Source organism: Rutilus rutilus, assembly GCF_951802725.1.
Source record: "Rutilus rutilus genome assembly, chromosome: 15".
NCBI lineage: Eukaryota > Metazoa > Chordata > Actinopteri > Cypriniformes > Leuciscidae > Rutilus > Rutilus rutilus.
The window spans coordinates 33,011,037-33,038,386 of NC_140220.1; the positions used below are offsets into that span (position 1 = coordinate 33,011,037).

Consider the following 27,350-nt stretch of genomic DNA (forward strand, 5'->3'; position numbering starts at 1 on the left):
CAATAAACTTCCAGCGTGGTATGGGAGTGACCTTCCTTCGGAAAAGAAATCAGTATCCCCACAATTGATACGACGATGAAGATCTTCGACCCACACCAAGCTTCAAATTCGCGCTACTTCAATGCAACGCACTTCAAAATGCAAGCGCTTTGTATTGTAGCTACAATCAGATTCTCCCATTCAACAGGTAGGCCCCTAGAGACCACAGTTCCAGCTGAGGGAGCAGAATCTGCCACAACAATGGCATGATGCTTACTTACCATGTCTTCACTGGCCAACAAGAAGCCGCCAAAATCAGTGACAAACCCTTCCCGCTATACCCTGTCAAGGGCTGTATCAGCTGGATTTGTGCTCATATTCAATCATGTCTAAATGCCAGTGAATACAAATGAAGTTCCTTTCTCATCTCTCTCCTAGATGTCACGTTCCCTTCTTTTATATTGTGTTGACAGTTGTTGCATTGCTTGTATTATGGTACAGGTTATGGTACAGGGTTTAGAAATAAAGCGATCAGTGACTTTTTGTGCGTCCCAGTTTAGCATCTTGGCTCATGAAATATAAAATGTCACCTGAGCTCAGCCCACACACTAAATAATATGCAAAGGTCATTATTCAGTAAACAGGGGGAAGAGGGAATACAGTCTTTATCAAAGTGGGTTTGTCGTTTTGTAAAGGTTTAACTTCTTTAGGAACAGTCAATGTAGATAGACTGAGCTGACCATATGAAAACCACATGAAAGTGCAGAATTTGGCATTTAATGATGGAATTAAACATGTTATTTATTTGTCTCAAGTACTTTAAAGACTGACAGTGTCCACACATGTCCTTCTCCTAGGCATTCACAATAGTGCCGCCTCCATTGTGTGCATCTCAAAGCGCAATCTGAGACTCTGGCTTTGTTCTCTGTATAGCAACGCTGTCTGTCAGACTGATGGTTTCCTGACCATCCTTTCTTGACTAAACAGTCAGTGCTGAAAGTCTGCCCTACATAAAGGAAGTACTGCTAGACCTTCGGTAAGGATATTGCATGTGTCCCACAAGCCAAGAGAACCGCTGTTGTTAGTGCTGTGGATTGCGCTGTGGGTTGCCTGTTTCTCCTTGACTGCTGAAGTGAAGCCTTAGATTAAACAGAGCTGGTCTCATCACGCTCTAAAAATCATTTAATTAGTGTTAGGTTACCTTATGTCTTGATACAATCCAGTCTTTTCTTCTCGATTTTGTCCAAACTAATCAGCATAGTCTGGAGAGTTCTAGTTTTGTGTGTTTTTGTGGTGACCCCAAGATGACATTGTTTAGGTTAAGAAGCTATTATGTCCAGTTACAGTTAATTTGTACATCTGATAAGCCAAGACAGTTAATAAAGCACATTTATAATTGGTCAAATGAATCAAACTTGCAGAATGGGAAAAATGGAAAATATTGATCTATATATATATATATATATTATAGAATAGTAAACAAAGATGTTGCCTAGTTTGTATTATTTATTTATATAGATAATAAAGAACTTTTATTAAAGTAAATAAGTACTTATTTTATATGTTTATTTAAGTAAAGAACTTCTTTATATACAGTAAATGACATGATCACTTTAAGTATTGATCAATTTAAGGCATCCTTTCTGAATAAATGTATTAATTTCAAACAAACAAAAAAAAACGTACTGATCCCGCATTTTTTGAACAGTAGTGTATGTAGATTCATAGAACAGTAATTTACTTTATGTAATATGAGTAATTGTATCGCACACATCTGTAAGAGAGTGAGAGTGAGTGAGTGTCAGTCAGTGAGTGAGTGTTGTCGTGTGAGTGTGTATCTGTGTGAGGTCACATACTCTCCTGTTACTTTTTCACTCATACCTGGTCTTCATCTCAAGTTCTCCCTTATTGTGGACGCCTATTTAGTTTGAGAAGTGTCTCTTTGCCGGTTTTATTTAATTATTTTTTTTTACTTTGATCTGGACTAGCCACTAAAAATGGACATGTAGTACACACTCTAGTCAGGAATACCTCTCTTTTTTCACATATTTCTCTATTGGTGGTTGTCAGCGTTTGGTGAGTATCCTGTATATGTGTTTTTTGTTGGGGAGTAAACTAGTTCCTTCTGTTTTGCAGTTCATATACTTAAAGTTAAAATAAACCTGCTTAATCCAGTGAGTTCTGTTAATAAGAAAAACTTTTGAAAGCTTAATTTAGCGTTTTATTATATATATTCAGTCATGCACTAAGTGACCTGTTGCACCCTGAAAACATGCCTGATGAATACCTTATGTCATTTCTATATTTTGCTATAGAAAAGATATACTCTTTTGTTTGATATAACTTCATGTTTGGCTCAGTATGTATTTTAGAGAGGGTGTTTAACTTATGAATAGTCCCCCTTTAAAAAGTTAATTGCTGGACTTCTAGAAAAAATTATAATATCTTAAATAATTTCTACTAATGGATAAAAACTTGCACGTTCTAAAGACTTTTTCCTCACTGTCGACAAAGATTCAGCGAAACAGATTCCAGAGGATATGCTTCCACCAAGACTGAGATGCAAATAGACTAAATTACAGAATAATGTTTGAAAATGTTGAACAAATAACTGCATTTCTTGGACTGGAAAGACAGTCCTGATTTGCGATGATGTCTTATTATTTGGTGATTTACGTAATTCATCCAAATAATGGAGAATTCACTGTGATCCTGATACATTTTCACTCTGTTTAAAACGCTCAAAGGAAATACAGGAACAAAACGATCGGGATTTCTTTCATCTTGTCCTGAGAAAGTATCTATATCCACAGATCACAGCTAATTGGAGAATTGTGTCCATCTTGTTGAATAATTAAGGACCATTATTTGTCCAGCCGGCCTGTGACATCATCAGGCCTTTGTAGAACTGATATCTAATCACCATAATATCAGTGCAGAGTTATTGGACACCACTGGGGCTATTGTGAGTGGGGTCTCGCTGTTGAAACGAGTGTCTCGTCTGAGTGATAAATATCACAGAAATTTTCCATCATGGGAAACCGTATCGTGCTCCAGCAGTGATTATTTGATTGCACTCCAGCACTGTCTATAAGAGAATAAACAGTTTTTTTTTTTTTATGTGGAAATAAAAGATAAAGCTTCACCTGTAGAGCAAACATTTGTATAATATTTTTCTATCCATTGTTTGCCTACAGTATGTGTAAGCTTGGTGTTAATTATTTATTTTATTGAGTTTGTGGAATGTCACTGCTTTTTATACAGTGTCTATGTAACATAATCTTATTTCTTAGTTTAAACTGGTATAAATTATTCAGTGTTTGAGAGGATCAGAGGTAGTGGTGATTTTAAAGCTAATCACAGTGCACATACCTGTGACCTTTTTCCCCCATTCATGCCCTTCTAAATGTTTGTTTTATGTTGTAGGACAGGAAAAGGAGTGTTTTCAGCCATGAAACTGGGCAAGACACGTAGCTCCAAAGATGACCACAAAAAAGGAGGTAAATATCGCTGATCATTGGAGCAAAGTTGCAAATGTATTTATTTATTAGTTGAGAGAGGACAACCAGAACCAAACTGAAATGGTTTTTACAGTATCTCACTGAGTCTGCATTTTAGTGCTCAAATTTGTGTCTATATTTTGTGCTCAAAGCAAACTGGAGATTTTACATTTGACATCAGTAGGAAATCTTGCAGTATTAACTCAGCTGTACTCTTGTGCACAGATGACCCGGCCATTTTGGATGCAGAAGATCTGGATCGAAAGGCTGTGCGTCTGGGCGGTGGGCTTGACCCTGATACCATATCACTGGCCTCTGTTACTGCAGTAACCACTAATGTCTCCAACAAAAGGTCACATATCTGATGTGCACATGGTGTATTTTTAAAGCAGTACACAAGTTTATCTGTTTGCATCCTTTGAAAAGGTCACAGTGAAGAAAAACCTCAGTATTTCTTTTTAAAATCTTGTTCAGTTCTTCTGTAAAGTATGGAAGCTTGTTTCCGCCACAGAATAAAATATTTTAAAAGATAATTGTGACTTTTTATCTCACAATTGCAAGTTTACATCTCGCAATTCTGACTTTATTTCTCAGAATTGCGAGATATAAAGTCAGAATTGCGTGAAATAAAGTCGCAATTGCGTGTTATAAAGTCAGAATTCTAACTTTTTTCTCGCAGTTGCGACTTTATATCTCGCAATTCTGACTTCTTTTCTCAGAATTGTGAGATATATAAGTCCAATTCTAAGGAAAAAAAGTCAGAATTTCAAGTATATTTCTCGCAGTTGCGAGTTTATATCTCATAATTCTGACTTTATAACACACAATTGTGACTTTATATCACGCAATTCTGACTTTATAACCTGCAATTGCGACTTTATATCATGTAATTCTGAGATAAAGAGTCAGAATTGTGAGATTAAAAAGTCGCAATTACCTTTTTTATTTTTCACTCTGTGGCGGAAACAAGCTTCCATAGTAAAGAAAGAACAGTTTATAGAGTTAAAATTAGACAGTTTGTAAAAAAAATGAAATTGGCAAATATTTTTATTTTATTTTTATTTGTTATTTTAATTATTATATTTATTTTTAAATAAAATAATAATAATGTGATTAATAGAGATCAATTTGAATAGTCACATTGGAGACCTGGTTCAACTAACATGTAATTAATTTGTTTAAAACGACTAATCAATTGACAGGCCTAGTTCAAATGTATTTCATGAAGTTTGATCTTCACTTGTTTTTCAGATCAAAACCTGACATTAAGATGGAGCCCAGTTCAGGGCGTCCTGTGGATTATCAGGTATGAAGAGAGACAAAAGCAGACGGAGAGGCAGGCTAAAAAACATTCCCACATTCCCAGTAACTGCACGGCCTTGAATTGCCAACCAGACATGTTAAACCAGTGGCATTTATCCTTGAGTAGTGCATTCTGCTGAAAGCCCTGAATATACAGAGCCATCCCGAATAAACAACATCAGCCTTGAGCTTCAGTTTTTCAGAGAAGCCTTTAATGTTTGCTTACTAATTGTCCTTGCATGGCTGTTGTGTTGAGCTGTTGAATTGCAAATTCGTTTCAGTTCTGGCACCGTGTAATCCATATATGTGTGCTGTGTAAGTGTTTTTAGGTCTTTTTTTATTTTATTTCCTTATCTCAAGCTGCTCATATTATGCTTGAAGTTGGGAGCTCTTTGATTTTCCTTTTTTCCCCTACATTAACTTTTGGGACTCGTTTGCACTTTGCAGAATAAATCACTGCAGCAATAAGTGTTGTTATTGTCTGAATTCCTCTGGAAGCAAGTTTCTGTGGAGAGAAGTTTATTTGTTTGAATGCGACTCGTCGCTTCGGTGTGTATAATAAAGACAGCACAAATGCAGCAGAAATGAGAGAGAACACAATTTAGTAGTTCATTTTAACTGTGCAAACCTGAATTAGACGGCCCTGGTCACTTAAACTGACACTAAAATTACAAAAGTATTAGGATTTTCCTTCCATTGACTAAGTTTGACTTTATTTGTCCATATGCAGCCACAGATATTTACTGTATGATTCTGTGACTCAATAGAAAACTGTAGCTCATTTATCATTTGATTCCCTAAAGCAAACTTGACTAATTAGCCCTTGGAATAACACATTGCACTCCCACGTAAACACAGCCTCATTGGTCTTAATCAACGTCTGACACACACCAACTGAGTGGTTTATATTCCGTTTTTTTTTCCCCCCAGATGTTATTTTTATATCAATTTTATTTTGATTATTCCAATTAAAATGTCTTTCAGATCAGTGTTACAGTAATCGAGGCCCGTCAGTTGGTTGGTTTGAACATGGACCCTGTGGTTTGTGTGGAAATCGGAGAGGAAAAGAAGTATACATCAATGAAGGAGTCCACAAACTGCCCCTACTACAATGAGGTTACATTCACATTGCTGAAAAATCTGAGCAAAGGATTTCTGTCATTTCATTTCTATTTACTGACAGGTCCAGTGTATAACGGATTAGAACCTCTAAAGAGACTATCTTGTAGTTTTTTCATGATCTTTTTCGGTATCAATCCTTAAATAACACGTAAATCCACCCACATTGTTTATACAGTATGATAATCAACCTAGCTTTATAAACTTCATATCCAGACATTATATACATTTTTTTCTTTATCTTTCAACAGTACTTTGTCTTTGACTTCCACGTGCCTCCAGATGTCATGTTTGACAAGATCCTGAAGATATCAGTGAGTAGATTAATCCTCTTTTCATGATCTTTCACATCTTCCAGCAGATGATTGTACGTATTATAAAAAAAAAAACTCCATGAAAACCATTGGAAAAAAAACAGATGTAAATTGAGTGAGTTGTATTTCTGTTCTAAATTTAAGGTAATACATTCTAAAAACCTTCTACGAAGTGGCACCCTGGTAGGCACCTTCAAACTAGATGTGGGAACTATTTACTCACAAGCGGGTCAGTAACCATGGAAATGAGTAAGAGATGTCCTAATTAGATAGGAAAAGACTATTAATTGGTACTTGTACATTACAGAGCATCAGTTCCATCACAAATGGGCAATGCTGTCCGACCCTGATGACATCACAGCTGGCGGCAAAGGTTACGTTAAGTGTGACATTGCAGTCGTAGGAAAAGGAGACAACATCAAGACTCCCCACAAGGCCAATGAAACAGATGAGGATGACATAGAGGGGTCAGAAACAGATATATTCATACATAAACATTCATACATTTATTCATTTATAAATTCGACTGTACTTTAGATTCCCAAATGTTTAAACTGCATCCCACACCATCTAATGCTTTATTTATACATTTATTTATTAATTCGTTCATTTATTTATTTGAGTGTCATGTTGGTCTGTTCTCATGTGTGTTATGATTTATTACAGGAATCTTCTCTTGCCGGAGGGTGTTCCATCAGAGAGACAGTGGGCTCGGTTTTATGTTAAGATTTATAGAGCTGAGGGACTACCTAAAATGAACACCAGCATCATGGCCAACGTGAAGAAAGCTTTTATCGGGGAGAACAGGGACCTTGTGGACCCTTATGTCCTGGTGCAGTTTGCAGGGCAGAAGGTGAGAAAGTCCTGAAGACTCTCAGTAAGAGATCAGTATTTTTATCCATCCAAAAAATGACTATTGTAAGGGATTCTCTTGTTTTTTGTGGGATGGGTTTGTCATGTGTCCAAGTTACTTTCCATGGTTTTTCATTGTTTGATTATCAGTTACACCAGTCATTCATTTAGTGGATTAGTTTGTCTGGTTATTTAAGCTCTGCCTTTCTTTTAAGTTCGTTGTCTGTTCACGTCACGATATTAACGGTTGTTCTGTTTCTAGTTCTGAGTTTTTTGGTAATAAATGTTTAAACTTCTACAAATAGATCCATTTCCTCACCTTTTTGCAACCGTTATTTTTTTTAATTATGCACATTTCTTATGACACCTTACACATGCAGGGTAAAACGTCAGTTCAGAAGAGCAGCTACGAGCCCATCTGGAATGAGCAAATAGTCTTCACTGAGATGTTCCCACCTTTGTGTAGGCGTTTGAAAGTTCAGATCCGTGATTCAGATAAGGTGAATGATGTTGCCATAGGAACCCATTTCATCGATCTACGCAAGATTGCAAATGATGGAGACAAAGGTAACGGTTATCTGTCCCAATGAAACACTAACAGTTAAATGTGTGTACATCCATAAACAGTGGTTGTAAATAAACAGAAAACACGAGAATTGACTCCTCTTCCATCTCTCCCCAGGGTTCTTGCCTACTATGGGCCCAGCTTGGGTGAATATGTATGGTTCTACCCGTAACTACACCCTGATGGATGAGCACCAGGACCTGAACGAGGGGCTGGGGGAGGGTGTTTCCTTCAGGGCACGCCTCCTCATTAGTGTCACAGTGGAGATCCTGGACACCTCTTCCGCTGAGATAATGAGCTCTACTGAGGTACAAATGGAGCCAGTGTCCAACATCTCAGAGGTGAGATTCCTTATTTCCTTTTTTATAGATTAGGTCAAGGCACTGTGACATTTCTCTTGAGATAAGTACTGAAATCTCTGCACTTACCTGTCCCACAATGACATTACACATAGGTTATTCTGCGGGCCTACATATTGTACAGTGTTTAAAAAACTCAAATTCCATCTTGTCCCAGACAAGAACCTCTTGTACCATATCTGAAGACGAATTGATTACAGCTCAGTCCAGATTATTGAAATATCAACTGCCCACTGGGAAATTAAAAGGCCAAGCTTTGTGTCCTCAGTCATTGCAGATGTGGGAGTCCAGCTGTCTGTGATTTTGTGTGGCCTCTGGGAGCAATTATTGATTGTCAGATGCATTTTACTGAAGGGCAAGATTTGTTATCACACTTGATGAAGAGGCAAACATAGGATGCTGATAGTCCCAATTGCCCTTCATGGCATGACTAACCTGGTGCTTTAAAAGCCTGTGCATTGATCCAAGCTGTAGACAGGGGCGTTGCAGCCGCGGGGGACGATAGGGACACAGCCCACCCAAGCTGATTCTGTCCCTCGCACTTTTGAGTGAACATACATTCAGCCAGTTACAGTTGAGTGTCAGTGCTGTAGTTTTTCTTACTTGATTTATAAATGTACATACTGTATTTGTTTGGCCCTTGATGGTTATGTTGACTGACATCTGTGCACAAACCCCCAGATGTGGGAGGCTAATAAACCTGCTGCTCTCTGTCATGTTATTCAAAGAACAAAAAATTATTAACAAAGAAAATCACTCGCTGCTCTTGACTGAATAACTTTTGTAACTTTAATTGTGAGCATTAATCTGTAGTTTTTTCTGTAGTCATTTCTGTAGTATTTCTTACCTGAATACTACTGTTAGACCCACCTAAATAACTTAAAGGGTTAGTTCACCCAAAAGTGAAAATTCTGTCAGTAATTACTCACCCTCATGTTGTTCCAACCCCGTAAGACTTTCGTTCATCTCCGGAACACAAATTAAGATGTTTTTGATGAAATCTGAGAGCTGTCTCATTCCTCCATAGGCTTCTATGTTATTGAAACTTGCCGGCCCAGAAAGTTAGCAAAGACAATGTTTAAAATAGTCCAAGTGACTACAGTGGCTCAACCATAAGTATATCAAGCGACGAGAATACTTTTTGTGCGCAAAACCCCCCCAGAAAAATAACGACTTTATTCAACTATTCTATTGGCCAGCATCACACACATGATCAGCGTCGGCCAATAGTGAGCCTACGTTCTGACGGAAATTTTTGGGTGTGCTAACCCTTTAAAGCCATGTTTATTTCACTCTATTTGTGCTATTGTTTGCAATTTGTTCTTATTTTATTACTGACTGTTTAGTGTTTACTTGCCTCTTTTTGTAAATTTAGTTCATCGATTCAAATAAAGCCTCCTTGTTCTGTGCGTAAGCTATTGCAACCAGATTACCCAAAATATTTAAAAAAATTATGCGATAACTAATTATCTGTATGGAGGTATATATGGCAGTTTTCCCCGTGATTTCGAAAATAGTATCGAATATCTATATTTTTCAAGGTATCGTATCGAATTTGGAAATTCTGGTATCATGACAACTGACAACACTTGAACACACTGAAATTAAAGTCAAGAAATTGACAATCTTCACATCCAGTGCGATGTTACAGAACCAGATAAGTCCATTTAATGAGCAAATCATTTAATGAGCAAAACAAGTGGATCAACATTGTTTGAAAAGATTTTACAAATTGAGCATTACTACTTCATTTTTAAAATTTCCATTTATAACTTTCAGTCTGCTTCTCACACAAAGCTTTTGTTTGGCTTCATAAGACTTAAAATATAGTGCTCAAGTTAAATGGACCATTTTTGTGTCACTTTAATGGTGCTTTGTTGTCATTTTGGAACTTCAGTCATACAGGTTTGGAATGATGTCATGATGGAATTATGATAGAATTTCCAAATGTACCATTCTTTTTTAGTTATCTATGGATCAATAATTAAGTACCAATCTGGTTTCTATTACTAACTACTAAACTGCCGTGATTCCCTCACTTTTAGGATAGATTCGGTATGAGCATTCAGTTGCAGTAACTACAGTAGGAAAAGAAAGGGCGTGGATTCATTTCTTATTTTCTGCTAGGAACAGCAATATATAAGAGGGTGATAAGAGGCTAGTGAAAGTTTTATTTGATCAAAGATCATAGACTTAGTTGAGAGGAAACCCCTGCTGGGTTACAATGCGGCACTGAGCTGCCAACATCTCATGTTAATTATGATTTCAGACTGAGCTCACACGCTTGCGATCACTATTGGGAAAATATTATACATGTCTGAGAGAAAAGATGTGAGGGCCCAATGCAGTGAAATAAAAGGTCACAGAAAACAATGGGTTTTTTTTTGTTGTTGTTGTTTTTTTTTATAGTATGTTCATTCCTCTTTTTTGTTTTTATAAAATCAATGTCTGCATCCTGACCTTTGAGGATCTTACATTTTTTTTGTTTCAGAGTGCCACAGGGAGGCTGGAGGAGTTTTTCCTTTTCGGGTCATTCTTGGAAGCCACAATGATAGACAGAAAAATTGGAGATAAACCCATCAGCTTTGAAGTCACTATCGGTTGGCTAAATTCAAACACCTTTCAAAACTTTCACTTTTCATTATACTTAGTCAGGCAATGCTTCAACACATCAAAAATAAAACATTTACAGCTCCACATGTACACAATTTTTCTCTTAGGTAACTATGGTAACAAGATAGATGGCGTGAGCAAGCCTTCATCAGCAAAGAAGAAGAAAGAGGGTGGAGGAGAAAGTGAGGAAGAGGAGTCTGAGCTCATCCACAACTCTAGCGATGAAGAGGCAGAGGATGATGGGGATTTATTGTCTGTGCCGTCCACCCCTCCTATGAAACCGGTTATCACTGACAGGTCAGAGGGAAAAGAAAAAGAGAAAATGTCAAGGAAATATTGAGTCTTCAAATCATCTGGAAATGATGGTTTCGAGCGAAACCTTTACACTGTTACTAGTATAACAAAAGTGTTCTCTGACTGAAAATCACAATCACAGGCTATTTTAATTATATGCAATTTGTCAAAATGACACATTTATAGCTATTGTTTTGCTGTGTGTCTTGGAACTGAACTGTCCATTTCGCTCGATTTACAGAAATTACTTCCACTTGCCTTACTTTGAAAAGAAACCCTGCATTTACATCAAGAGCTGGTGGCAGGACCAGAGGAGACGGCTCTACAACTCCAATATAATGGACAAGATTGCAGATAAACTGGTCAGGCTCCTCCTAAAATTGCTATGTGACTGTTATCCTGTCAATCTCCTTCTCCTAAGCAGGAGTTATCAGGGTTATTTTTGTAAAACCGGGCATTGTTATACTGTTTAAGCATGTGCATTTCTTTCTTTGTAAACAGGAGGAAGGTCTGAATGATGTTCAAGAAATCATAAAAACAGAGAAGGCGTATCCAGAACGCAGACTTAGAGGTGTATTAGAAGAACTTAGCGCAAGTTGCAGGTGAGAGAACGTAGAAGTGAATCTAAACAATCAAAGTTAAAGTCCATACAGCATAATCAGCACTCTTTTGACATTTTTTTTTCTCCCCTATTCTTCACAATTTAAGCCGTTTTGTTACACTGGCAAACAAAGATCAGAATCTATCCGGAAGAACCAAGCTGGACAGGGAGAGGCTGAAGTCCTGTATGAGAGAGTTGGTACGGCTACTCAACCTATTTGGTCTCAGCTTGAACTGCTGATGGGATGTTGAATGTAATTTATATGGTTATATTGTTCCCAGGAGAGTATGGGTCAGCAGGCTAAGACTATTCGCTCACAAGTGAAGAGAAACACAGTTCGAGAAAAACTCAAGCTAGTGTTGAATTTCCTTCATAGGCTTCGTTTCCTGGCAGATGAGGTAAAAGGAATCACATTACCTTAATTCTCCATACACCATCAGCATCTCAGACTCACCGTTTCTGTTTATTTCCCTCTAAGCCCCAGCACAGCATCCCTGACGTGTTCATATGGATGATTAGCAACAACAAACGCATAGCGTACGCCCGCATACCCTCCAAAGACATCCTCTTCTCGATTGTTGACGAAGAGATGGGCAAAGACTGCGGGAAAGTTAAAGCTGTTTTTCTCAGGGTAACTGTCACTTTATATCCCATTTTCATATTTCTTCCTACAAATAAACATGTTAATTAGAAGTAGTTAAATCAGGTTGGATATTATTGATGTAAAAGTTCTGCATGGGTGTTTGTGTTCATTACAGCTGCCTGGAAAGAAAGGCTTTGGGCATGCTGGCTGGACAGTTCAGGCTAAGCTAGAGATATATTTGTGGCTGGGGTTGAACAAACAGAGGAAAGACTTCCTGAGCGGCCTGCCCAGCGGCTTTGAAGAAAACAAAGCAGCGAAAGAAATAGGCATACAAGCTGTCCCTCCCGTCAGCCTAGTTTATAACAGTAAGATTATATATGCCCTAATGGTTTGTACATGTTAGTTTCTTTCAGGGCTGGTCCGAATACCATTTTTTGAGCTTCGAAGCTTCGGGAGTAATGAACATTGAATATTCGAAGCTTCGGAGAGAGGGGGCTGAACATATTCTTCTCTCTAATAAAGGCAATATTCTCTATGTGTCTGTCTGACCGTTTGCATTTTGATTATTTCGAGAACCGTTCATCCAATCGACTTCACTAGGGAGTGCAGTGTCGCATTTGGTGCAATATAGATAGACACGCGAGACGCGACACATTCAGAATTAATCAACTTTTAATAAACTACAGAACAACGCGAGCGGGAAGCGGCGCGCCTCACGCGGGCAGGGCTTATGTGCTCCGAGAACGGACACTGCACTAGTGATATTAAACACATCTTCCCCATGAACAACACAAAGTAAATACACTCGCATGTAACACACACAGGTCTGTTAACTTAATACTTTTAATAAGGTAGTCTAATATTTTTCTGACTAACAAATTACTGACACAGTAAAGGGTAGATTTAAATAAAGAAAAACAAAATTCAAATAAAGAAAAAAACGAAATTTAAATAAAGAAAAACGAAATTAAGTTAAATTAAAACCTAGATTAATTTAGATTGATAATAACAGGTAAAAAGCTTAATACATTTTGTTTCTATTATTCTATTTTCCACAATGTCAATGCAACGCAGCTTAACCCAAAACACAAGCTCAGGCATGCACTTCTGTCCACACACACTCCGCTGTTCTGCGCTCTAGCCAGAGAATGCTCCCATTGCAGGAACACTTTAGTTGGCCAAGAAGAAGCAAATATACACTCACCTAAAGGATTATTAGGAACACCTGTTCAATTGCTTTGCAGTTGCTTCAATGCATTTAGGGGTGTGGTCCTGGTCAAGACAATCTCCTGAACTCCAAACTGAATGTCAGAATGGGAAAGAAAGGTGATTTAAGCAATTTTGAGCGTGGCATGGTTGTTGGTGCCAGACGGGCCGGTCTGAGGATTTCACAATCTGCTCAGTTACTGGGATTTTCATGCACAACCATTTCTAAGGTTTACAAAGAATGGTGTGAAAAGGGAAAAACATCCAGAATGCGGCAGTCCTGTGGGCGAAAATGCCTTGTGGATGCTAGAGGTCAGAGGAGAATGGGCCGACTGATTCAAGCTGATAGAAGAGCAACTTTGACTGAAATAACCACTCGTTACAACTGAGGTATGCAGCAAAGCATTTGTGAAGCCACAACACGCACAACCTTGAGGCGGATGGGCTACAACAGCAGAAGACCCCACCGGGTACCACTCATCTCCACTACAAATAGGAAAAAGAGGCTAAAATTTGCACGAGCTCACCAAAATTGGTCAGTTGAAGACTGGAAAAATGTTGCCTGGTCTGATGAGTCTCGATTTCTGTTGAGACATTCAGATGGTAGAGTCAGAATTTGGCGTAAACAGAATGAGAACATGGATCCATCATGCCTTGTTACCACTGTGCAGGCTGGTGGTGGTGGTGTAATGGTGTGGGGGATGTTTTCTTGGCACACTTTAGGCCCCTTAGTGCCAATTGGGCATCGTTTAAACGCCACGGCCTACCTGAGCATTGTTTCTGACCATCCCTTTATGACCACCATGTACCCATCCTCTGATGGCTACTTCCAGCAGGATAATGCACCATGTCACAAAGCTCGAATCATTTCAAATTGGTTTCTTGAACATGACAATGAGTTCACTGTACTAAAATGGCCCCCACAGTCACCAGATCTCAAACCCAATAGAGCATCTTTGGGATGTGGTGGAACGGGAGCTCTGGATGTGCATCCCACAAATCTCCATCAACTGCAAGATGCTATCCTATCAATATGGGCCAACATTTCTAAAGAATGCTTTCAGCACCTTGTTGAATCAATGCCACGTACAATTAAGGCAGTTCTGAAGGCGAAAGGGGGTCAAACACAGTATTAGTATGGTGTTCCTAATAATCCTTTAGGTGAGTGTATTTATTACGTATACAAGGTGGGGTTCCTTCAACTGTCCATCCTATTAAAAATGGCTAGGCTATATAAGATAATTGTAAAAAAGAGGATTGTATTTCGTCATATTTTATAGTGTTGAACATATTCAAGCGAGAATGAGAACTGTTTCGAGGGAGATGCCAGGTGTGCAAAAAAAACAATGAATATTCGAATGTCAAATTTTCAACTCGAATACCAACCCACCGAACGAATATTCGGGTCCAGCCCTAGTTTCTTTGCATTTATGTTAAAACATGTGCAGTATGTGATAACCGACCCTCTGTATCCTCTTCTGTAGTGAAGCAGGTGTTTCAGCTGAGGGCACACATGTATCAGGCTCGCAGTCTGTTTGCTGCTGACAATAGCGGCCTGTCTGACCCATTTGCAAGGGTCTTCTTCTCCACCCACAGCCAGGTGACAGAGGTGAGTATATGTTGAAGTCTTTGGTTATGAGATGGAACAGGTTTTGTCAGATTTTTTGCTGTTCTCTGCACAAATACTGTGGGTGCTGTTTGTGTATGTGGGTGACTCTTCAGTTTAAACTTAAAAAGTTGTATATACATTTTATATACTATATTTTTTAAATGTTAAATTAAATATATACATCAAATATAAATAATATATAAATATTACATAAATACTATATTTATAGAAATGTATTATATATTAACACATTTATTTATAATATTGTTTTCTGAAATGCTTGCCGTAATGGTAGTGACAGCATTATTTGGGACTGCAATTGTTTGTTACTATTTATTTATTTTTATACTTTGTACACAAATGTCAAACTAAATAATCAAATTACTCTTTAAATGAGGAAAAAGCAATTACATAGACACATTAACGAGTCTAAAGATATTATATCCTTTTATTTTAGAATTTTTCTTTTCTCCCAATTGATGAATCATCCATGTAAATTGTAAATAATGTAAATTTCAGGTCCTCAGTGAGACTCTCTGTCCTACATGGGATCAGTTGCTCGTATTTGATAATGTTGAACTCTACGGTGAGGCTGGTGAACTCCGCGACGACCCTCCAATCATAGTCATTGAACTGTATGACCAAGACACTGTGGTAAGTGTATATAGCCACAAATAAAAGCTAAATATCCCCAAATAAATGTCATTGTTTGCTAGTTCAGTGGGCAAATCTGTTGTCAGAATCCCCCCCCCCCATGTATGCGTCACAATAAGAGTGTGTGAAAATGTGCCCTATTGTCCTGACTTGATGTTTCTTCCTGTTTAAAATCTTCTGGCCCTGCCCTTTTGTTGGACGATGTTTTGGCTAAGTAGAGTGTGAACACATTTCAACACTGCTGTCAATCTGTGTTTGCATAGATAGCTGAATTCAACAAGGCATGCAAGAAGTGAGATTGCTTGGGAATCTGTCTCAAAAACAAGATTTTCGCCATTTCCCTTACTTGGTGATAAAAACACAATTTCCTGTGGCAATAAACTACCTCTTGCATTCCCTTGGTTGTGACCGTTCAGAGGGTTTACAATTGGATGTTTCTTTGTAGTTGTAGTCTCTACAGTAGTTTGTAGTAATCATTGCTGTGGTTTATTTCATTGACAGCTGAATGCCAAGGTCAGATTTAATTTAAAATTTGGAGTGATTGAGCACAGATGAAGAAACCAATCAAAAGCAGAATTTGACTTCTGTGAATGCAAACCTTTATGTTCTACATTTAAAAGAAATACGTATAAATGACAACCAAAGATTGATTTTAAAGCCCCAGCAATACAGTAGCCATAACGTGAAAGTGATTCTACAAGGAATGTGGCCACACTGCCCCCTGGTGTTCAGAGGCGGTCGTGTAACTGTCGTTTTTTTGTGTGTGGGATCCAGGGGAAAGCAGAGTTCATTGGGCGAACATTTGCAAAGCCACTAACTAAGATGGTTGATGAACACTACGGGCCCCCGCGGTTCCCCCCCCAGCTGGATTACTATCAGATCTACAGAGGAAACTGCACTGCAGGAGATCTGTTGGCTGCTTTTGAACTACTGCAGGTACGGCCGGTATACAGTGGTTGTGATCAACATGTTCGTACTCCAATCCTGAATGGACTCTGTCAATGCTTGGCCTATCTGTTCATACAGTAAATGTTGCCTAAATAGCACAGATACAGACCACTCTGTTTCTTTTCCTCTCTCTTATCTTTGATTCTTGATCTTTTCATGTCATTTCCCATCACATTTTTCCACAATCCTCTCCTATCTTTCTGCTTTACACTTCCGTGGAATTCTTGACAGATTCCTTATGATGATGAGGAGATCAGAAGGGCTCTTATTGCGGTCCATGACTTTGCTGTGCCTCAGATCAAGGTGCAATAAACAAAATGACATTTTCCCCTCTTTAATTCGTGTCTTTGTTTTCCTTTCTTGTCTAAGTGACTTCATCCTCTTCGCTATTGCTGTGCTTTTCCTTTTTACTGTTTTACAAGGCATGGTAGAGGTTTGGAAAAAGAGGATTTAATCAGTATTACTATCAGTCAGTAATTACTTTATTATTTCATCAGTTAATGAGTTATATATTTTCATTCTGTAATATCTGTTTTTATCCACAGATTGGTCCAGCAGGGCGGGCAGCACTTCCTCCGATCGATGGCCCAACTGATTCTGACCGCGGGCCCATTCTGCCTGTTCCATTGGGCATACGACCAGTTCTCAGCAGATATCGCATAGAGGTGAAAATAGCCATAGAGAGCCACAATAAAAGACTGTTAACATTTGCATTAACTACATTTGCAGCTCATGAGTTTCTGCTACAGTTATGTTGAGCCACGGCCTTCGTTTCTCTCCAGGTCCTCTTTTGGGGTCTGAGGGACCTTAAAAGAATCAACCTGGCCCAGGTGGACAGGCCTCGTGTGGACATTGAGTGTGCAGGGAAAGGGGTTCAGTCAGCCCTCATTCAGAACTACAAGAAGAATCCGAACTTCAGCACATTAGTCAAGTGGTTTGAAGTGGTGATTGCATTTATATTTGTAAAAAATCTTTTTTTTTTTCTTTTTTTTTTTTTTTTGATTTGAAAAGTTAACTCAAGTAATCTTGTGCTACAGGATCTGCCAGAAAATGAGCTACTCCATCCACCCCTCAATATTCGGGTGGTGGACTGTAGGGCATTTGGACGCTACACCTTGGTTGGGTCTCATGCTGTGTCCAGCCTTCGCAAGTTCATCTACAGCCCCCCAGACAAGACTGCTAACAACTGGGCTCACACAGGTACCTGTCATACACATATACACATACATCTGTAATAACTAAGTATAACAATGTAATATAATGTAACTTTCCCAATGCTTTTCTAATTCATATTTGTATTAAAAAAAAATTGTAGCATGCAAAGATGACAAATTACTTAACATTCGTTAAACATGCCATCTGACACATATAATGTCAAGCTGGTCAAACTTTTATGTTTTGTGTCACACTGTGTGAGTACAGGGGCGTATTTACGTGGTGGCCAGTGCCACCCCTGATTGAAGCTTGGCCACCCCTGTTACACAAGCATTTTGACCGCATTAAAAGCGGTCTTTTCTCCATTCAAAGAACTGTGACACTGGCACAAAGGCCATGTGTACACTCCAGCTGAATTAAGTTTTCATTTCACCTCTTCATATGGAAAAAATAACAAGCCTAAAGATAGTGAACATGGCAACACTGCAAGAGTGCGCTTGGCGAAGCAGCTTTTACATAAACAAAAACACAGCAGAGCGAGACGCGAACTCAGCGGTCAAACACGTCTATCAAGCGCATAGAAAAACAATGGAAAAGTAGCTCAGTGGAATGGAAAAAACCCTTAAGGTTTAGCTCACATATCCTGTGTTTGCGCAAATAAATGCGCCCCCATTTGCATTTGTACTTTGTAAAGAAAATATAAATGAACACGCTGTTGCATTTTTAATATCTTTAAATTACAATAAATTTAACTTTTTAATTACAATAAAATGTTAACATTGTTTTGCATTATTACACGGCTCTGTGGAATACTTGATTCTGATTGGTCAATAGCGACATCCAGCGGTAAGTTATTCCCAGATAACAACCGCTCAAAACAGATAACGCAGGCTCATCCGGGTCACTGAAGTCAGCAGTGCTAGGAACGTTTTTTCTTCATGGATGTTTTGCGTTTGGTGAGCTAATAAAATATTTAAACTCAGTCGAATCAATATTTTGTGTACAGTTATTTAATTAGGCCATCCAGTATCGTGGACTCGCTCTCTCTTGTTTCATACAAACGGCTGGATGTACATTATCCCTTACATGTTCACTGACAATTATAAATTGTTTGAATGGTTATATAGGCTGAGCTCTACCAGTTGGATCGTGTTTGTGTCAGAAACTCCTTGTCTATGGAAGAGAATTTATGCCACGCAAAAATGCAGTCATTTCATAGGAACAATAATGTTTAAATTTGAAATTCGTGTGTTCCATTCCACATGTGTTTTAAGCTATTCCACTCAGGCTATACACAATCACAGTATATTAAGTGATTTTTTTTTTGTAGATTTGAAGTAGCCAAGCAGGAATTATTATTATTATAATTTTTTTTGAATTATTAAATCACTGTCTTACCTGGCCACCCCTGAAAAAAAGGTTTTGACTCCGCCCCTGTGTGAGTAGCAGCAAATTTGCCAAATGATGATATTGTACCATGGTCATTTTTAGCACCATATACTGCACAACTCTAAATGATATATCAAGATTCACTTATAATTGATTACGGTTCAAACATTTGGGGTCAGTACGAATTTATTATTTTATTTTATTTTTGGAAAGAAAGACATTCAGCGAGGATGCAAGAAATTGATCAAAAGAGACATCTAAAATGTTGCAAAAGATTTCTATTTAAAAATGCTATTCTTTTGAACTTTCTATTCATCAAAGAATCCTCAAGAAAATTAAGCAGCACAACTATTTTAAACATTGATAATAAAAAAGAAACCAAATCAGCATATTAGAATGATTTCTGAAGGATAACGTGACACTGAAGCCTCTAGTAACTGATCTTTGCCATCACAGGAATAAATTACATATAAAAATAAAAACAGTTCTTTTCATTTGTAATATTTCACAATATTGCTGTTTTACTGTATTTTTGATCAAATAAATGCAGTCTTCATGAGCATAAGAGATTTCTTTAAAAAAAAATCTTACCAACCCCAACCTTTTGAAGGGTAGTGTGAATAAAGAAAAGTTACAGTATATATATATATTTTTTTTTATTATTATTCTTTGTACAGACCATTTCTTTTTCCAGCTTTTCTGACTTTTCATTCCTTTTCTCTATGTCTTCTTCCTTTCCCTCTTCATGGTCTTAACCTTTCTGTCCTGGTGCTGGTCTTGGTTGCTAAATCTTATGACCCTACCCACACCAGCTAGACTGGCCAATGGCTACATGGCTCTCACCAATGGGACGTCTCATTCCCGCCCCCACTCCCGTTCCATTTCTTATCCCTCAGGTGAAATTGTGGTCAGTATGGAGCCTGAACCCAACATTAAGAAGATGGACACAGTTGTCAAGATTGATGCTGTGAGTAGATGTGCCATGCTGTTATATTTTAGAAAACTGCTTGGCTTTGAGTATTCTTGTTCCTACTGTGGTTCTGTTTGTTTTACTGCTTTAAGGTTAATGTCCCATTTTAAAGTCGGCATGAAATGGAAATTGCGATAGAGAAAAGATGCTATTGCAAGGGGAGGGAAATCATTTTGGTTAAAGATTTCAAGGGCACATAAATAAATAAAAATAACAATAATGTGGAACACATTCCACATTCCAGATTTCATGGTGACTTTAACAACAGCCATGTGATGTGTATGCTAGTATGCTATTGCAGAATCTATTGTGGATGTTTGTATTTGATGTATGTTTTGTGTGGCCCTGTCCTTGTAGACCACCGATGCTGTTGTTAAAGTTGACTTGGTAAGTCTTGGCTTGGTTTAGACAGATTTAAATGTTTTAGATTTCATTTTCATTAAGTTGGATTGAATCACTGTGAACACATTACATTTATTATCAAATAAACATCACAACATCATTTGTGATAACAGAACGAGGATGATAAGGAGAAAGAGAAAAAGAAGAAGAAGAAGAAAAAGAAGGGAGAAGATGTTGAGGAAGATGAGCCGGATGAGAGCATGTTGGATTGGTGGTCCAAATACTTTGCCTCAATAGAGACTATGATGGAGGTGGGGAGGAGGATGTCTTTTAATTTCAACTTAGTAAAGATTCTTTACATTTGATATATACTGTGTCATACTGTACAATTTTATTTTCACTTTCTGTGAATGCAGAATCTCAGAACCCAGGAGGCTGCTCTGGCAGAGGCAGAGGAAAGAGAAGATTTGGAGATAGCAGCAGAGAGTGCAGGTAACCACAGCACTTAGCATGGACATCATGGTGTTGTGACACCTGTTCTGATAAGCACTGTCATCCCATATCCATCACTATTGTAGTCATGACTTAAAACCATTTGTATCGATCTTTTTTCATGCCATGAAAGTTGGACACAAACATTTACAAGCTATGAAAAATCTTCACATTGGGATCAAATTTTTCCATATATTACTTGTAATTCTATTGAATTTGAATGTATGAATGAAGAGTATTTAATGTATTTAATTAATGTTTTTAATGAAGAGATCCATCTTGTAAATTATACATAATCCATGTTAGTTTGAGTGTTTAAAATAGCTCTCATGGCTTGAAAACATCATTGGTCATTACAAACGTCCATTCAGATTGGCCTGGTAGGTGTTGTGCTCATCCGTTTCTCATTTCCATCTATACCTGTCCATTCACCCATAACCTCAGAGATCAAAGCTGATGAATTTCCTATGAAAGGCACCAAACCCAAGGAGAAGAGCAAAGACAAGAAGAGCTCCAAGGACAAAAAGAAGAACCATGATGGCACAGAAAAACGACCTCCAAAACCCAAAGTTGATGAACTTCTGGTTAGTGCGTCTTCTTGAAAATATTAGTTTTTCTTTCTTGCTTTATAAAGAACTTTAATAAGAATGCACTTACACCACTGTTCAAAAGTTTAGGGTCAGGAAGATTATTTTTTCATTGTCAAAAAATGTCTATTTCAAAAAAATGAAACCATGAAAGAATCCTGAAAAGTACCATGGCTTCCACACAAATATTAAGCGATACAACCATTTTAACTGTGATGATAATAATAAATGTTACTTGTGCACGAAATCAGCATATTAGAATAATTTATGAAGGATCATGTGACACTGAAGACTGGAATAATAACGGCTGAATTTTTGATCAAATAAATCCAGCCTTGGTGAAAGTGAGAAACATAAAATAAAATAAAATCCAGACCCTAAACTTTTAATTGATAAAGGGTGCATTAGCTAAATGAACTGTGATCTGTAGCAATTTAATCGAATTTCAATATAAATATGAATGCCTTTATCTCATTCTCAGGTGTACAATAAAGAGCTGGAGTGTGAGTATGGTAACTTTGAGGACTGGCTCCACACCTTCAACCTGTATAGAGGAAAGGCTGGAGATGATGATGACCACAATGTGGTTGATGATGACAGAATTGTGGGCAGATTCAAGGTAAGGTGTGTGTAAAGAGCAGGTTTCAGAATTAGAGTATGAACATGTCATTTTGATATTTGAGTCTGTCTCCTCGTGAACCAGGGATCACTCTGTATGTATAAACTACCACTGTCTGAGGAGATCACCAGGGAGTCAGGATTTGACCCGAACATGGGAATGTTCCAAAGCACACCTCACAATGACCCTATCAATGTTCTCATCAGGATTTATATCGTTAGAGTAAGTGAATTCAACTCTGAATCATACGTAGGTGTTATTAGTGCAGTACTGTGTCAGCTAAAGTAACATGACTCTCTTCTCAGGCCACAGACCTGCATCCTGCAGATATAAATGGTAAAGCAGACCCTTATATAGTAATTCGATTGGGAAAGTCTGATATTCGGGACAAGGAGAACTATATATCCAAGCAGCTGAATCCTGTATTTGGAAAGTGAGTTGGCTATGCGATTGTAAACCAACCAAACCAATGGTTTGAGCTCAAGCTAGAACATATTAATTTCTTGAAAGCACTTCATGTAGCACACCCTTTTCTCTCTCTTTCCCTTAAGGTCATTTGACATAGAGGCCACATTCCCAATGGAGTCCATGCTGACTGTGGCAGTATATGACTGGGATTTAGTCGGAACTGATGACCTGATTGGTGAGACTAAGATTGATTTGGAGAACAGATACTACAGTAAACACAGAGCCACGTGTGGCATCGCATCCAACTACTCTGTGTGAGTACTCTCTGCTCCTGTTTTACCAACACATTGAGCATGAAACACTCAAATCTTTATAGAACAACTTGCTAAAGTATTTTCATTTTGGGGTTGTCAATCGATTACTTTATTTTACATAATGTGACAATGAATTTATCTAACTAATCATAATTAATAAAGCCATAGCTAGAAAAAATAGTTTTGATCTGTCCAAGCCAAACGTAAAGTCTGTTTAATTAACTGCCCTGAATGAATGTGTTAAACTAACAGTCTTATATTTTTAACTGACAGTCATGGTTACAATGTATGGCGGGACCCTCAGAAACCAACTCAGATCCTTGCTAAGTTGTGCAAAGAAGGCAAATTGGATGGACCCCACTATGGACCTGGTGGGAGGGTCAAAGTTGCAAACCGCGTCTTTCTTGGGTTTACAGAAATTGAGGATGAGAGTGGTGAGACATTTAAGAGCTTATACAGGGAATGTAATCTAATGTAATTTAGTTTTTTATAGTTTTAATAGTTTTAATATTTATAAAAAAGATATCCATTTTGTATGTCTTTCAGGTCTGAAGAAGCAGACAGAAGAACACTTGGCTCTCACTGTTCTTAAGCACTGGGAGGAGATCCCACGTGTTGGTTGCAAACTCATCCCTGAGCATGTAGAGACCAGACCGCTCCTCAACCCTGACAAGCCGGGCATAGAGCAGGTATGCATGCGTGTGCAACAAAATACAGCTCTGATTATCAAGGACATATTCTAAGGTTCATCATTTTCAGCAGTTTATTTATGCTTGATAAATGAGGGAATGTAAATGAAAAATTTAACGTCACTGAAAAAAAAAAACGTTTAGGAAAAATTAAGCGAAATGGTGCCGTATCAATGCGTCATTATTATATTGTAACTAACTGGTCAACTCCTCAAATGTTCATAATCTCACAGGGAAGGATTGAAATGTGGGTGGACATGTTTCCTATGGATATACCAGCACCAGGACCAGCCATTGACATATCACCACGCAAACCAAAGAGGTAGATGATTCTGTTCAAGGTCTCGGTTTACTCCATTTTGAACACATTTTGAATCAGGATCAGTGAAACTTTTGCTGCTTTTCCTTTATTCATGCTCTTTTAATCTCAAATAGTTTGTTGCAGTTAAGGCTTTAATATTTCATGTGTGCATAATGTTGCAATAATCGTTTACAGGTTTTTTCCTTAACGTCTCTAGGTACATGGAACAAAATGTCATTTTGATATGTGCATCACTGAGTTTAGCCTTGAAGAAAATGAGACAAAGATAGGAAGCTTTAATAATCAGTCATGCTTAAATCACTTTCTCACTCTTGGGTCATTACACCCTTAAGCAAGGAACAGATTGCTTTGTTATCCGGACTGCTTGTGCAATTAATATTCTTTGGATGACTTAAAAACTTTGGATGAAGAGGTAGCTGTGAATGGCAAATTACCAAACTACAGAATGTCTTTTTACCTCACTTTTTTTAAATAATTGTTTACTATAATAGTTTTTAACTATGTTTAACTACAGAGATACTACTGTGATTCAGCTACAAAACAGATGACACTCTTTCTCACCTAGAGTTTGTAGATACAACACACTGTCCTTATTCTTTTTCCTCTCATACTTACCCTGCCAGCTTCACGCCTCTCATCTGCCTTTATTTTTTTTCATGTTAATCATCTAAAGAATGTGCCAATTTTTACCAAGGCCAAGTCCTACTTGAGTCTGAGATATTCATGCACTGCAAAAAGTCCAAATGTGCATTTCTGAATGCACGGCATAATTAAGTAGAAATAAATGTAATCAGCGGATCCTGATTTTATCTGGATAGGATTGAATTGTGAAAGTGAGTGCTACAGAATAGAGCCAGACCTGTGAGTTTGCTAAAATGATGCATAAAAAGCTATTTGCACATTCAATACCAATATCCAACAGTGCGCACAGACTAAATATTAAAAAAGGAAACTCATTTCAGAGGAAGAGAAGACTATAACGTTTTGATTACGAAGGCAATTTTGAATCAATTACAAGACCAGGAACATGCATTAAGAAAGTAAAAAGGTCAATCAAGTCTTTAAGGAGCCGTTTTTACCTTTTTACTTCGGCTAAATTAAATTATAATCTTAACTAATATTTTCCATTTAAATCAAACCAGTTACATTTTTAGGTTAAAACAATTTTTACAGTGTGAGATGATGATCCCGTTCTTTTCCTTCCCCTCCACTCATCTCCCAGATATGAGCTCAGGGTGATAATATGGAATACTGACGAAGTAATTCTGGAAGATGATGATTACTTCACAGGGGAAAAGTCCAGTGACATATTTGTGAGGGGGTAGGTATGGGCAGGTGTGCGAAGAGTGTGTGGTTAATCTGTAACTTTTTGTTTGTTTCTGTTTCCTTTTGTTGTTTGTCTGTCTTGTTGCGTTCGATGTCATTTTGTCTATCCCCCTCCCTGCCCCCCACGTCATTGCTGTGCTGTTATCTAGCTTTGAGCTTCGTGTTATTATTTGGAACACTGATGACGTAGTTCTAGAGGACGATGCTTTCATGACAGGAGAGAAGATGTCTGACATCTATGTCAGGGGGTAAAGACGATACAATCGCATGGCTTGACCGCTCTCCCCACCGCCTGCAGAAATCTGTACCTGCCCCTTCCATTCACATCCAAAGAATAAATACCACCTTCCATGCAGATCCTAGTTAAACAGGACCATATCGTTCAAAATGATGCTGATTTCTAGTTGTAACCTCTGATTTAATTTGATATTATTATTTACGTTAATTCAATTGAGTTAATTCATATAAAAATGTTAATATAAAATGTAAATGTAATATTTAATAACTGGTATGGTCTTGGTTTATAGAGCCATTTTTGTTTATGTCGTGGGGACTGAGATGTCTTTCACAGTATCAATTACTGCATGAAAGCACAAGATATATGTCTGTTTGCATGCCAAAACCTACTTTTATAATCTGACATGTGGCATTTGCATACCAACATTTTGCTTAAGGAATGAATCGATCTATTTTGTAAAGTTACGCATACAATTATGCATGTATCTGATTCATACAGTTGGCTACTAATGGTTCAAAGAAATACATAATACAGACAGTAGCTCTATATAATGTAATGCTGTTGGGGCAGACTACACAGCTCTGCAGATGCAAGCCTCTCAACTTAAGTGCAGATAATTGACTAGATGTCAGGTCAAGCATCTATTTTTCTTTTCTATTTAAAGAGAGTGTATTTATTTTGTAATCACATGCACTCTCTTTCAAATTATATTATCAAAGAGTAACAAGCACATAACTCTGAGTCATGCATTGATGATCTACAGTACATAGTCTTTGCATTTTATAATAAAATATGGTAACACTTTAGTTTAGGGTCCAATTCCCACTATTAACTAGTTGCTTATTAGCATGCATATTACTAGGATATTGGCTGTTTATTAGTACTTATGAAGCACATATTAATGCCTTATTCTGCATGATCATATTCTACATCCCTTAATACCTAAACTTAACAACTACCTTACTAACTATTAATAAGCAAGCAGTAATTAAGAGTTTATTGAGGCAAAAGTTATAGTTAATAGGGAGAATTGGACCCTAATATAAAGTGTGACCGAAAATATAATAATTCAGGCTTCAATAAAATGTTTAATAACATCTTACTGCAATGACCACGGGGTAGAACTTTTATTTTGTTCAGTTTCCTGATGCTGTATGGAGCATCAACTTGATATGTATAAATGCTATCATATGCATGTTGTCTATGCAGTATTTTTGTCTATACATTTCACACATTTGCAAATATCTAGATGCACTTTTAAAGGACACATGTTCAGAACATTTGTGCATGTTTTGTCATGTGACATACAATAAGTCATTGATGACAATATGTATACCGTGCTTGGATATTCTTTTGCATAAATGTTAAAATATTATTGTGCCACTTCTAACAATTGAAAATCATCTCCCTGCTCAGTTGGCTGAAAGGACAGCAGGAGGATAAACAGGACACAGACGTGCATTATCACTCTCTAACTGGGGAGGGAAACTTCAACTGGCGCTTTGTCTACCCCTTTGACTATCTAATGGCTGAGGAGAAGATAGTCATCTCCAAGAAGGAATCCATGTTTTCCTGGGATGAGACAGAGTACAAGATTCCTGCTCGACTCACCCTTCAAGTATGGGATGCTGATCACTTCTCTGCAGATGACTTCCTGGGTATGCTCACAAAACATGACTTATTTGCATGTATAGCAAAATAATTTGGGGTTTGAAGAGTCATTTGATTATTGTCGTTAATAATGTGCTTAATTAAAAGTCAATTAAAATATATTTTTTATGCTGCCTGGGATTTATTTCCACAGGTGCGATTGAGTTGGACTTAAATAAGTTTCCCCGTGGGGCAAAAACAGCCAAGCGGTGCTCTCTCAACATGGTTCTCAAAGAACATGAGCTGCCAACCATTTCCATCTTCAAACAGAAGAGAGTGAAGGGCTGGTGGCCATTTGTGGCCCGAGATGAGAATGACGAATTTGAGCTCACGGTGAGTTAATACAATGCA

At 37.8% G+C, this 27,350-nt stretch overlaps 1 protein-coding gene across 8 annotated transcripts in view; it reads left to right on the top strand.

The window, feature by feature from the left end:
• otofa (otoferlin a) overlaps positions 1-27,350 on the top strand; it is a 67,138-nt gene that overhangs the window by 36,896 nt on the left and 2,892 nt on the right. For 2 of the 8 annotated variants that reach the window (XM_084432942.1, XM_084432943.1), the window contains exons 6-45: positions 3,406-3,479; positions 3,705-3,831; positions 4,731-4,785; positions 5,766-5,897; positions 6,152-6,214; positions 6,359-6,443; positions 6,522-6,681; positions 6,881-7,067; positions 7,447-7,633; positions 7,749-7,972; positions 10,482-10,590; positions 10,711-10,900; positions 11,139-11,259; positions 11,399-11,499; positions 11,606-11,696; positions 11,780-11,896; positions 11,977-12,129; positions 12,257-12,446; positions 14,772-14,896; positions 15,416-15,550; positions 16,325-16,486; positions 16,730-16,801; positions 17,044-17,163; positions 17,281-17,442; positions 17,536-17,698; positions 19,855-20,009; positions 20,370-20,399; positions 20,528-20,665; positions 20,771-20,846; positions 21,291-21,430; positions 21,915-22,052; positions 22,137-22,274; positions 22,358-22,485; positions 22,604-22,774; positions 23,048-23,208; positions 23,321-23,463; positions 23,697-23,785; positions 25,008-25,106; positions 26,766-27,007; positions 27,154-27,332. In XM_084432942.1, coding sequence (XP_084289068.1) covers positions 3,406-3,479; positions 3,705-3,831; positions 4,731-4,785; positions 5,766-5,897; positions 6,152-6,214; positions 6,359-6,443; positions 6,522-6,681; positions 6,881-7,067; positions 7,447-7,633; positions 7,749-7,972; positions 10,482-10,590; positions 10,711-10,900; positions 11,139-11,259; positions 11,399-11,499; positions 11,606-11,696; positions 11,780-11,896; positions 11,977-12,129; positions 12,257-12,446; positions 14,772-14,896; positions 15,416-15,550; positions 16,325-16,486; positions 16,730-16,801; positions 17,044-17,163; positions 17,281-17,442; positions 17,536-17,698; positions 19,855-20,009; positions 20,370-20,399; positions 20,528-20,665; positions 20,771-20,846; positions 21,291-21,430; positions 21,915-22,052; positions 22,137-22,274; positions 22,358-22,485; positions 22,604-22,774; positions 23,048-23,208; positions 23,321-23,463; positions 23,697-23,785; positions 25,008-25,106; positions 26,766-27,007; positions 27,154-27,332 — 5,332 coding nt within the window. Of the gene's footprint in view, positions 1-3,405; positions 3,480-3,704; positions 3,832-4,730; positions 4,786-5,765; positions 5,898-6,151; positions 6,215-6,358; positions 6,444-6,521; positions 6,682-6,880; positions 7,068-7,446; positions 7,634-7,748; positions 7,973-10,481; positions 10,591-10,710; positions 10,901-11,138; positions 11,260-11,398; positions 11,500-11,605; positions 11,697-11,779; positions 11,897-11,976; positions 12,130-12,256; positions 12,447-14,771; positions 14,897-15,415; positions 15,551-16,324; positions 16,487-16,729; positions 16,802-17,043; positions 17,164-17,280; positions 17,443-17,535; positions 17,699-19,854; positions 20,010-20,369; positions 20,400-20,527; positions 20,666-20,770; positions 20,847-21,290; positions 21,431-21,914; positions 22,053-22,136; positions 22,275-22,357; positions 22,486-22,603; positions 22,775-23,047; positions 23,209-23,320; positions 23,464-23,696; positions 23,786-25,007; positions 25,107-25,260; positions 25,360-26,765; positions 27,008-27,153; positions 27,333-27,350 lie in introns of all 8 variants that reach the window. The other 6 variants (XM_084432945.1, XM_084432944.1, XM_084432946.1 and 3 more) reach the window with 5 other exon arrangements.